Genomic DNA, 12,924 nt, shown 5'->3' on the forward strand with positions numbered 1-12,924 from the left:
ATTTGATAGAATCCATGAAACCTCTGAACAAGATGTCCAGGAGCTCCAGCAGAAAAATAGGCCCACAACATTAAAGATCCAGCAGTATATTTGACCGTGGACATGGGATACTTTTTATCCATGCGTGCACCTAACCCATCTGGTGGGTTTGCTGCCAAAAAGCTCTTTTTTTAGTTTCATCTGACCATAGAAGCCGGTGCCGTTTGAATTTCCAGTCTTGTCTGACAACTGAATATGCTGAGATTGTTTCTGGATGAGAGCAGAGGATTTTTCTTGAAACCCTCCTGAACAACTTGTGGGGATGTAGGTGCTGTTTGATCATTTTTTTAGGCTTTCTGAGACTCAAGACTCAACTAATCTCTGCAATTCTCCAGCTGTGATCCTTGGAGAGTCTTTGGCCACTCAAACTTTCCTCCTCACCGCGCATTAGGACGATTTAGACACACGTCCTCTTCCAGGCAGATTTGTAACATCTTTAGTTGATTGGAACTTCTTAATTATTGCCCTGATGGTGGAAATTGGGATTTTCAATGTTTTAGCTACTTTCTTACAGCCACTTTCTATTTTGTGAAGCTCAACAATCTTTTGCTGCACATCAGAACTATATTCTTTGGTTTTACTCATTGTGATGAATGATTAAGGGAATTTGGCCTTTGTGTTTCCTCATATTTATACTCTTGTGGAGCAGGAAGTCATGGCTGGACAATTTCATGTACATGAACACCCTGGTGTGCAAAAAAAAAAAAAAAAAAAAGTAAATATGAATGGGAATATACTTCAGAGATATTTTTTCTAGGGGTGCCAATAATTGTGGCCAACGTGTTTTGGAGAAAAACATTTATTTCATAATGTGATTTTCCCCCCACTTTCAATTCTTTTCCTTCAATGAAAGGAATTTTTGCTAATTTTATGAATTAAAGATAAAAAGGATAAACATTGCAGATTTATTTTTACAGTCATCTTTGATCATATTTACCAAGGGTGGCAATAATTCTGACCACCACTGTATAATTGTTTCTGTATGTATATGCATGTAGGCTCTTATGCAGAAAGGTCAAGCAAACACAAACTAGGGAGGACAAAACAACAACAACAACAAAAAAACATTTAATTTGAAGTCTAGAAGATTTATGCCAGGTTAAATGTTAAGCCTTGAACACACCAAGCCGACGATTGGCCGTTGGGCAGTTTTTGTTCGTCGGCCAACTAAGTTATCTCAGTGTGTCGGCTGAAGTTGGTCCTCATCGGCTTTTTTTCGGCCGATTCGACATATTGAATCGGCGTCAGTCAGTCTGGCCATCTGATCATTCTGATTGGCTGTTCAGCTACTGCCACCTGCTGGTACGGAAAGGCATTTCTTCTTACGCAGGCGCAAAATAGACGTGCTACTTGGCCGTCGGGTGTTGAGCGTCGGTTTGGTGTGTCAGGGCAACTTTCGTCTGCTTTCGTCGCCACTAGTTCGTCGGCGTCGGCTTGGTGTGTTCCGGTCTTTAAGCTATCACTGATGTTAGCTTGTATGGATCATTCACAGAGGCATATCAGAATGGTTTTTGTCAGCTCTTCCTTTCTGCATAGGAACTTACACAAGCTTTTGATGGTGATATCTTTGTGAGCTTGCGTGTATAAATGTTATAAATGTTTTGTTTGTATACTCCAGTATGAATGTTCATATCCAAATACCCCATTTGCACTTCTGTGTACTGCACCTTCATACATGGAACTGCGTGTAACACACACACACTGCACTTCTGAAGAACCTGCCCATTTTGCAGTTTTGTCCAATGGGCTGTTCTGATGTCATCTTAAAAGCACAGAAATGTCAAAAACATGCAGCCCACATTTCAATGGTTAATGGTTGTCTCTTGGAGCAGAGCCCATTCAGAAGTGCACTGCCTTCAGGAAAATGAGAAAACAAAAGGGAAACGTTGAAAAAAGGATGAAACTACATGAAGCGTGAATGAGATACTATGTCGAGGCTTGCAACCAGTTATGTCTCACTGTTCCGGTGGTCTACGTGGGTCCAGCATGCTAATGCACAGACAGTGCTCTGACGACAGCCAAATAGGGCTTATTGCTTCTTTTCTTTTCTTTTCTTTTCTTTTTTTTTTTTTTGTGAAAAGCATAAAATTGATGCAGGAAACACAATAGTGTGTTTAACAAGTTGTTCTTAGACTGCAAAAACATTGTGGTAAGTCCCAAAGTGGGAGATTTTTAATTGGTAGCAGGGGTCAAATGATATTCTGAACAAAACAAATGTGAAGATGATCCTGAGAGTCTTCCATCAGCTAAAGTCAACTGTATGCTTGTCCACATTTTGCTTACTTTGTCCACACCCTTGCTCCTACTGCCCTCTGCATGAGTCTAAATGAAATTCACACCATGCTTAACCCAACTCTCCGATACCCTGATAAAGTACGTCCCCAATGCGTGGTGTGAATTTCCGTTATACCCTACAAAAAGTATAACGCTCAAAGAGGGTTCTTATAAGTATTCATGTATTGATCAGTATTATTTCATATCCTGTGCTTTTATTGGTTGCTCTACTTCCCTATAAGAGTGTTTTGTTTTGTGATATTACAGACTGCTTGGCTTTGATGTTATTTCCTCAGCAAGCTCATTTTGCTGTTTTCTGCTTTTGCTTATGGATCTTTAAGTCATATGATCTTTAAAGCAAGTGGATAAATATTTATTTATTTTTCTTTTTTCCTCCCCAATGCAGCCCTCTTCCTCTGTAGAGACTCAGGATGTAAGAATACCTTAATTCGACCTTTTCTTACACAAACACACCCAGTCTTGTGCTATACCTTCGTACCATTTGTAGAGGTCAGAGAGTAGCCGTGTGGGGCACCTTTGTTGGACGGTGGGAGGGAAGGGGGCAAAAAGGTCCTAATCTTCTTCTGTGCCTAAAACCATAAAGTGTTGACAGCAAGTATTTATAAAACAGATGCCAAGGAAGATCATTTGAGAATGCGAAAGTCCTGCCACTCTTTGCAACCAAATCTGTTGCATTCTACCAATTTTTAGTCTCTTTATATAAAACAAGTCTGACTTCCATTCTTATTTATAGATTGTTGGGTTTAAGATAGATTATCAACGGGGAATGAGGGGATGTGGTTTTGGCAGTTGAAAACCAGCCAAAGAACATGAATAATTGTTCTACGTATATTTATTTTAGGATAGGAAAAGTGGTAGAGCAGACAGCGACCCAAAAAAGAAACCCTCTTTTAGGTCCATCAGTACCACCCTGGCCTCCAGCATCAAGAGACGTAGGTCCTCCAAAGACACGGTAAGGAGGTTAAGGAATGGCATCTCTTTTTACTCGACCGGTCTCTCTTCCTCTTTCTGCGTCTGTCTTTCTCTCGTCCTATTCTTCCGCTCCTCTCTCTGTATCTACTTTCTTCTGTCTTAAATGACATGTCATGTCTAAAACCAAGAGAGCCGCACTTCTCTCTGGTTATTCCTCCATTCCTGGCATCTTGGCCACGGCCACGTGTCTGTCAGTCAGTCATCGAGTCACCATCCAGACCTCATCTGTCAGTTAGGACTTAAGAGCATAGCCATCCTTAAGAGTTAAGCTGAAAGGTTTTAGGACCCCAATGATGTCAGAATCAGGAAAAAGGTTCTAACCTAAGAGCTGTTCCAAGAGGAGGGGGCGCTGCACAACGCCTGATGTTTCTGGGCTGCTTCTCTCCCTATTGCAACCTCTCAATGTGGAGCGTGTGTGTTAGTGCGGGTGGATGTGTGTGCCTCTTTTTGGTGGGATGTTGTGCGTATTTGTGTTTCTCGTCCGCAAACCTGCCTGACGTGATTGATATCATGAACAGTCAAATCTTGCGATGTTTGTTTCCCCGACGGCATGCTTTGGTGTTGTGGTGTATGATCAGAGCAACCGATACCATGCGGACTAACTTTTTTTTTTTTTAACAGCAGAACTTCCTTTTCAGACTTTGGAATCATCAATTATCAATGATTTTCTTTTGCACAACTGTTTTGTTTAAGGTCCTAACAAAGTTTATTTCAAGGAATGAGAATTTCAATGAAGATTTTGTCACCATTTACTCACCCTCATGTTGTACCAAATCTGTCTGATTTTCTTTCTGCCATGGAAACACAAAAGGGAGATGTTTAGTGGAATGTCCAAGTTGCTTTTCTCCATTTGACCAAGGGCTGACAAGCTTTAAAAAGGATAGAAAAAAAAAACATTTATGTGCTATATTCCAAGTCTTATAAATAAGTCACAAAACATGCAAAACTAATGTCATTTGATATCAATAACATAAAAGCTAATGTGACGTGCTGAATTAAATTTGAGATCTATGAAAACTTTCAGCAAATAATGGCTGAAATTTCAGTCTGATCCTCACACAAAATTGTGTGGCTTTAGAAGATTTGGAATATAGTGCCAACCACAAAACCGTTATTATTATATAATTAATCATTACATAATAATTAATATTAATATATAATATTAATATATAAAACATTTCCACTTATGGAGACAGTTCTAAACAAAATGGATCCATATACTATGAACTAGTATTTATACAATAAAAACAATATACTCATATTTAATATAATATAAGCAGACAAATTCTACAAATTTCATAACAGATTTTCTGTTTGTTTGTTTTTTTCTTGTCTTTTTCACTAAAATGCCATTTTCTCACATTTTGTTTAGGAATTATTTTACATATTTTTTCCCTTTTAAATGTATAAGAGAATGGGGAAAGTGGGGTGGGGTGGTGCACGGTGAAGAAAAGGCACAGCAATCCAGGTGAAAAGAGAAAACACAGAGTAACCATCCACAGTGTTTAATCATCCTTTTATTTTTTGATATCAGTGTCGCCTTTCTTTCTATATAAGTGGATGTATATGGATATATAACTGTCGACGTCCCCCACATGATGTACATGCTACACAGCCTCTCTCTTCCTCTGCAAGCATGCAATATATCTGTCGTAGAAGTAGAGACTCTGTTTTGGTTGCCTTAGTAGAAGTAGTTGCATTTATTTGTGGTAATGATGATACACACACTTTTTGTCTCTTTTGCTGATTCACTGTCTCTCACCAGGGGGCACTGTGGGCTTGATTTGGAAGTGCCAACAGCAAGCCTTCTAAGTGAACATAACAAGAACTCTCTCATTCTCTCTAAGGCGTGCTAAGGGCATTCTTGATGCAACACCAAAGAAGGAAAAAAAAGAAAGAAAGAAAGAAAAAGCCTCCCGGTGTCATCAGAAGTATTGCTGAATACATCTATTCTGCAATATGACGATGACGATTTTGACAATGAGAACTTTTGCCTTAAGCTTTAGCTTTTAGAGTTGTTGCATCATATTTTGAGCTTATATGCTTAATTATTGGCAATGCCATAGCAATAAAAACAGTAAGCTATAAAAGAGGACACATGCTATAATTAGTAAGGTAAATATTAAATGCATAATTAATATGCATAATTGATTTTTTTTTTTTTTTAAATACTTTGAACTTAAACATCCAAACATTGCATGTGTCCTTGGTTTTTTTGCAATTTTGAACAATTTTGCTATTTTTAAAATTTATAGCAAATCTGAAAATCTTTGCTGCTGCTTTTCCATCAATATATGCATTTTGCTTTATATAGAAAATGTATTCCTTAGGTATATACATATTAGATTTACTTCACATTCAGTCTTGATTAACAGACTGCAAAAGTGTTTCACTTACAGCTTAACCAAAAAAGCTCTCTGTGCCTCAGTTTCACAGTTTGCCACAGCAAGGAACAGACTAAAAAAATAATAATGCTGTCAGATCAAAATACTTTAATAAAACTGTCCTTGCAGTTGCAACATGGCAAGCCTCACTGAGAGACATTTTATAGCTTACAAAAATGAAAATTGAAAGTAAAAAACATGTTTTGTTGTGGTAATTGCCTTCTGACTGGGCACCTGCATGTCATTAAGTGTTTTGCCAACCCGGAACTGCAGATGCCCATGTGAGAAACCAGCTTGTTGCCCTTCTAACACGTCTAAGCTTGAGATGAGGAAACAGGAACTGCAACTGAATGAGAATTAAATATATATTAAAGATACAAATAAACAGTGGCCCAAAAACTATTTAGACATTTAAGCCAAATTTAAAAAATGTACTAATGTCATTGCATTAGATGACAAAATAATATATGAAAGCACCTGGTATTTAGGCCTGACCTGAACAAACTCAAATATTTTGTTTGTTAGGTTTTAAATTATAAATAAAATAGATCTAATACTGTTCAAAATGAAAACCAAAAGTATTTGAACTAGTGCTGTCAAAATTAGCGCATTAAAGCATGTGATTTTTTTTTTTTCAGTTTAAACACGTTAAAAATATCTAACGCAATTAATGCAGCATCTATTTTTTCCGTCATAATTTGGCTAGTGTTACATTACATGATCACGCTCTTATTCATGCAAATGCTAAGCAATCCAAACGCCACAAGACCAAAGTCCCTTTAAGACAAGTCATTTCACTCGGCGGCCATCTTTGAAACGCCTCTCGGGCAAGCAAGTGCAGCTCCTATCTCTTTGAATGGGGAAACATCAAATTCTCCAAAGCTGTTTGCCAAGTTTTCGATTAAATTTCATATTTGAAATCAACAATGAAATCTGACAACAACTGTCTCATAAATTTTTTTTCCAAACGCTCGAATCATGACAAAAAAACTGTATTTTTTAGGCTGGATCAAGCTAATGCGCATGCGCAGACCTAAATGCCTCGTTTCGGAGGCGCGCGTCTGACTGTTTCTATAGAAACCAGTTCACCCAAAAATGAAATTTCTGTCATTAAGTACTCACCCTCATGTCTTCCAAACCAGTAAGACCTTCGTTTGTCTTCGAAACACAAATTAAGATATTTTTGATGAAATCCGAGGGTATCTGATCCACGCATAGGCAGCAACGTCATTGCACCTTTTGAGGTCCAGAAAGGTATAAAAGACATCGATAAAATAGTCAATGTGACTACAGTGGTTCAACCTTAATGTTATGAAGCGACAAGAATACTTTGTGTGCACAAAAACAAAACAAAAATAACGACTTTATTCAACAAATTTGTCTGTCCCCTGTCATACTGCTACGCTATTGTCATTGCAGAGCTTCCGTGTTTATGTCCGAACGTGGGCTCAGTATTGGCCGGCTCCTGCGTCAGCATCACACGCATGCAACGTGCTGTTCACGTGACCAGAACAGGCCAATACTGAGCCGGCGTTCTGAGGTAAACACGGAAGCTCTGCAACAAAAAAAACAGCGAAGCAGTATGACAGGCAAATTTGTTGAACAATGTCGTTATTTTTGTTTTGTTTTTGCACACAAAAAGTATTCTCGTCCCTTCATAACATTAAGGTTGAACCACTGCAGTCACGTTGACTATTTTAACGATGTCTTTACTACCTTTCTGGACCTCAAAAGGTGCAGTGATGTTGCTGCCTATGTGTGGATCAGAAACTCTCGGATTTCATCAAAAATATCTTGATTTGTGTTCTGTTAGACAGGACGGAAGGCCACAGGTAAATATGATACACTGTAAAAAATCAAAAGTTGAGAAAACTTAAAAGTTTAAGGCAACAAACTTCAGCAGATTTTTGAGTTTTCTCAACTTGTTTTTGTAGGAGATTTTTGAGTTTTCTCAACTTTTTGTTGTATAATCTGAATACAACAAGTTAAGAAAACTCAAAAATTTGCTGAAGTTTGTTGCCTTAAACTTTTAAGTTTTCTCAACTTTTGATTTTTTACAGTGCATTTATTATAATGGGTTTATATGAAGATTGTTTCAAGTTCACTTAAATTAAAAGTTTTTTTTTTTTTTTTTAATTGATAGCTTTTAGTTACACTGTAATGTTGAATGTCTATAATTAATGTTTAAAAGATGTATTTCATAGAGACATCAGTACCAGTATTAGTATTAGTGATACGGGCCTTCATTCATAAAAAATATGCCATTAAACAAATATTTAAAATATACTGTCTTTAAGTTGTTTCTACATTAATTTGAAGAGTAACTGTGAAATTATTACAATATAAAAATATTCAAAATGACAGTTTTTAATCACGATCAATCATGATTAATTACAGAAAAAATGTGTGATTAATTTGTTGTTATTTTTTTAATCGATTGATAGCACTAATTTGAACACTTTCTGGTTGTCAAAAATTGTGCCATGACAATGTCCATAGTGATAAACTACTGTGTTTTCCATTAGGGCGCCAGTTTGAACATAAGGAGAAATGATACCATATATCCACTAGAAACCACACTGAGCCAAGTGGGTTAAAAGCAATGGTAAAAATAGCTTGGAAAAGGTCACTGGTTAGCATCACTGGTCTGCAGATGCTACTTGGTTTATATTTCACTATGTAATGCAATGACATTCATATATATTTAAGTGCATTGCAAGCGTCCAAATACATTTTGACTTTTGACCCAATACTGCTGATATAAATAAACACAAAGCTTATTAGGTGACCTAAAAACCATCTCACAGCAGAGAACCTGCTTCCTCTTCTTTGAATATTATTTTAAAAACCTCCTAAGGCAGCAGGATAGCTAGAAGAACACTATTGTTTCAAATTTTTACAAACCTCCTTGGATGTAACAGAATATTTAAGTGTTGCGTTCAATTGCAAATCAAATGTTTTCAAGTCCTGTCCTAAAGGCAAAATTTAGCTAAATGCATTATGATGACATCTGAAGCATTCAACGACTGAGTCCTTGTTTCTGATTTGCATGCTATGTGCTGCCTTGGGGGTAAAGAAGGACATTTCATTCTTTTGGGGAAGAGGAAAAGTAACAGTCGCACTAATGCTCTCTATTCTATGTGTTTTCTACCTTCTCTCTCTTTCTACAGCAATTCCCACCCACAGACATTACGGGCCAACTCAACTTGTCCGACCCGTCTGTCAGCACGGTGGTGTGAGGCAGAGAGAGAGAGGGAGAGTTTAAGATAAAGACATGTTCATTCTTTAGAGAAAAACAAGATGGAACTAGAGAGGAGCGTTGTAGTACCACTCCTCTAGGTTTTGCACAATGGATCCATCACGAACGAGAACTACTGAGCCATTTCACCTTTATGGAGAGCCGATGGATCCTGTCTGAACTTGACAGTGGACTGAAGGGGATGGCATGACACTTCAATGCACTGGAACGCTGCCAACACACAGACCATATAAACACATAAACACATACACCTTCATGGTTTGATGCTAAACTTAGTATACACTATCATCATCATCATCATTCCATCCACCATTCCATCCACTACTTCTGTATAAATTCTTTATGATTATGTAGAAATATTTCTTATAAGTATTAGTGATTATTCCTATGTTGATTTAGTGATTTAAGTATTGTACAGTATAATTTAGAACAAAGAGCAAAACTTTTCATGTCTCAAGGCCGATTCTAAGGCCGGTATTTAATGAATTTAACTAGCTGTAATAGGTATAAGATTAATTATATTAATCATTTACATATGACTTTGAAACATATTTATCTTCTTTAAATTTTTTGTTTTACTTGCTTTCTGTTCATTGTTTTCATTCTTTGTCTATATAATCTATAAAGCAAAATGTCAGCCAATCAAACACATAAGCTGTGCTGTTTCAAATATCATTGTCTTTCATATTTTATCATCCCTCTGCATGTAATATGCATGCAAATGTGTCCCTCAAGGATTATGGACAACAGAAATATATTGTATACCCCCCTCCACACATCAGAAAAAATACAACTAAGATTTTATATCTAAGATGTGGCTATTGCACATCAATTACTTGCAAACTCTCCTTCAAACTCCACTAATACGAACAGTTCTTCCTCTTTAAAGTTCGTATGCAGTCGTTCTCAACTTCAGTCTGAAGGGTGCATCAAGGGGCCGAGTTTTTCCATCCAACTAGCACTTGGTATCTCATGCAAAATCATCTCTGTGTGTCATCCCAATAGACAACCCCAGAGATCTTTTACATGAGAAAACCCCAAGTGTGCCCCTTTATTTTCGACTCTGGTGCTGCAGTTTCGTATACACCTATTGGTTAGATGGCAAAACTGGCCCGTTCCCTAGTTCTGGGGTTGAGAAACATCAACAAAAGCTGTACAAAATAAGGACTGATTACTGTAAATGTTCACTTATATGACCTATGGAAACTCCCCTGTAAGAGAGATCACCTACCTAGCACTTTAATGTGAATCTGTCAGAAGCTATATGCATATGGAAATTATGCAATTTGCCAAATGTTTGATTGTAATACTCATTCTTGATATGAAAATGCACATTTGAGAATGTGAAATATGTTATATGTAACTGTCAGCTGTTGGATTTTAACAAAACACTCCTTTCTAGTTTTCATATATCAATTTAGACAGATTTGTTTCTGATATTTCAGAGTTAAACTGTCAAATTCTTCTAGTACATACCGCAGATATCATCTGTTAACTAACTGTTGACTTCTACTACTTTAGGTTTTAGCCTTTTCATACTGACAGGTGTATGCACAGTATGTTTTTCTCATTGCTTGGGTCAATGAATTTGGTTTATACTCTAAAGGAACAATGTATTATACCTGATTTCAGGGCATGTGAACACTGAGTTCAGTTTATGTTGCCTGGACTCCTAGATTGCCATATGACTTGTTGATAAGGAAGTGTTTTTATGAGAAATTGTCACACTGTAAATGACACACAACCACAATAAGATAAAAAATGACATCACACATTAAAAAAAACATATCCTAAGCATAAGTCTTACTTAAATAAGTGCTACATCTGTTTCAGTTCATTTTAGATATTTCTTCAAACGAAGACATAATGTTTGCATTTTGACAAAAATATTTAGAAATAACATTTCTGTGTGCCAATAAATTTGTGCCATGTCAGTTGCAGACCACAACTAATTGTCTTCTCAATTCTGTGAGCATAAGGTGTGTAATAGTATTATATTGAGATTTGAACATTTAACTTAATTTCCACTTATCATATATAATTGCAGTGTACCAAGACATACACAGAAAGTACTTCAGTAAATAAAGACTACATTTCCCAGAAAGTTCAATATTAGCTACTGTCAGTCCTGGAGAGGTGGAGATGCATAGATTAGTCAGACGTGTAAGTTATGGGGGGTAGTGGTCAAAAAGTGACTTGTTTACCTCGCAATACGAATTTGAAAGTATGAGGAAAACGCCTGACAGCCTATTTAAGAGGCGGTATCATTAGCGAGGGCAGACTGTTCCTCTGCAAAACACTGACGTCTGTAACAGGTGAGTTTGCTTTATTCTTTGCTCTGCACAACTACATGATAGATCAATTATTAAAACACGTTCACTCTGTCGAAATGATTTTAAACTGTTTAACACCATCTAGCGACACGACAAACGGTTCCATTATTGTCAATAATGTGCGCGCTTGCGATGTAGACAGTGTGGTATCATCTTACCCGTTCTTACGGGGTCTCTCTCTCTCTCTCTCTCTCTCTCTATTCGACTGACTGAACGCAGGGGGGAGATTCTCCCATTCAAAACAATCCTTTTTCCCCCCTAAAACGTTGTACTTCTCTTGAGTGAATCATAAAAGTGGAAAAAAGTGAAAGTGGAATTTTTTGTAGCGGTGTTTACTTTTTTGCTTTGACTCAAGTAATTCAGTTTGCGCCAAAACTGCACCGCTGTCGTCACTGTCGTAAATCAAGTTAACTGAAATAGAAATTAAACGACATAAAGATTCTTAAAGCGTGAATGAAATTCCGTGGTAATTTGTTATGGATTTACATTAGTAACGATTTATTTATAAAGAAAATGCGAGTGGTGCTGGTTTGTGGAAAACTCACGTTGCTATGGTGTTGCCATGGCATTGCTACGTAGTTGCTAAGGGGTTTGGGATGTTTTAGTGTGTTTCTATGCAGTTGCTAGGGTGTTCTGGGTGGTTTCTTAACTGGTTCAGTTCCAAAGTGTCCACCCCGAAGTTTCTATTATGATATTCTGGTTTCTAGATGATTTGGTTTGGATCCGCTCCCTCTTTCAGCAGATGTGTGCATGTGTGTGGTCCTGGTAAACCCTACATTATGGGGACAAACCATTATGTCCTCATAATGATAGTTGTACCAGCATGTGTGTGTTGTTGTTGTTACTTGCACTAGGCTGCTTAATTTAACCATATCACTGTATGTTTCTTTTTCAGACACTGACTAGCAGGTGGTCGTGACAGTTGCTTTGTGTTCAAGAAGCTTTTTCTTTCTATGATGATGGGTGAGAAAGAAGCATGCTTATTTTCACCTGTTGCTCCCGCTGGGACCTGGATTAAACACTGGCTGTCCACTCACTTTACACCTAAACCCTCACTGGAGGAAGCGTCCCACAGTGACCACTGGTCATCTCACCCATTTTGCACCAGAAAGAGACTTGTGGTGGCCCTTCTGGTCATTTTGGCCTTGGTTGTCATGATACTGCTTCTACTGCTCAATTATTATTGCATAATGGTCTGGCACCTGTGTCAAGATGGGGACGCTGTACTCCCAATATTTCAAAACACTACGCCAGAGCTGGAAATGCAGGACTGAGATTATACACAATTGAATGTTTTGTTTTTTTTTTGTTTGTTTGTTTTTTTTATTTTTTAAGATTTGGTGCACCATCTGGGATGCATTTATGTGTTATGCTGCTGTGTTTTTGAGGAGCTGAAATAACAGTTTCCAGTGTGAGATTTTTTGTGTGTATGTGTTTTTTTAAGAAGGAAATTATTCACACTGCCAAGTTACTCAGTTCCTGAATTTTTAGTTTTGTATTTATGTTAAATGACGTCCTAAGGTTTTCCATTACATGGTCTTGAAAATTATGCCCATTTAGATGTGCAAAATCACTATGTATTCTCCATCTATATAAAATTGTTAATCTTTATCTAGTGGCGCTTGAAATGTAGTTAAATACT

General features: G+C 37.3%; 1 protein-coding gene across 10 annotated transcripts in view; it reads left to right on the forward strand.

Annotated features, from left to right (window-relative positions):
- The window catches only part of LOC127504058 (glutamate receptor ionotropic, NMDA 1-like), a 33,465-nt gene extending 22,568 nt beyond the window's left edge, over positions 1-10,897 (forward strand). For 5 of the 10 annotated variants that reach the window (XM_051878392.1, XM_051878394.1, XM_051878393.1 and 2 more), the window contains 3 exons: positions 2,720-2,746; positions 3,176-3,286; positions 8,861-10,897. In XM_051878392.1, coding sequence (XP_051734352.1) covers positions 2,720-2,746; positions 3,176-3,286; positions 8,861-8,929 — 207 coding nt within the window. In that variant the 3' untranslated portion in view covers positions 8,930-10,897. The remainder of the gene's footprint in view (positions 1-2,719; positions 2,747-3,175; positions 3,287-8,860) is intronic. The other 5 variants (XM_051878400.1, XM_051878401.1, XM_051878402.1 and 2 more) reach the window with 2 other exon arrangements.
- Positions 10,898-12,924: the final 2,027 nt, after the last annotated feature.

The sequence above is a fragment of the Ctenopharyngodon idella genome, chromosome 21 (assembly GCF_019924925.1).
Source record: "Ctenopharyngodon idella isolate HZGC_01 chromosome 21, HZGC01, whole genome shotgun sequence".
NCBI classification, from domain to species: domain Eukaryota; kingdom Metazoa; phylum Chordata; class Actinopteri; order Cypriniformes; family Xenocyprididae; genus Ctenopharyngodon; species Ctenopharyngodon idella.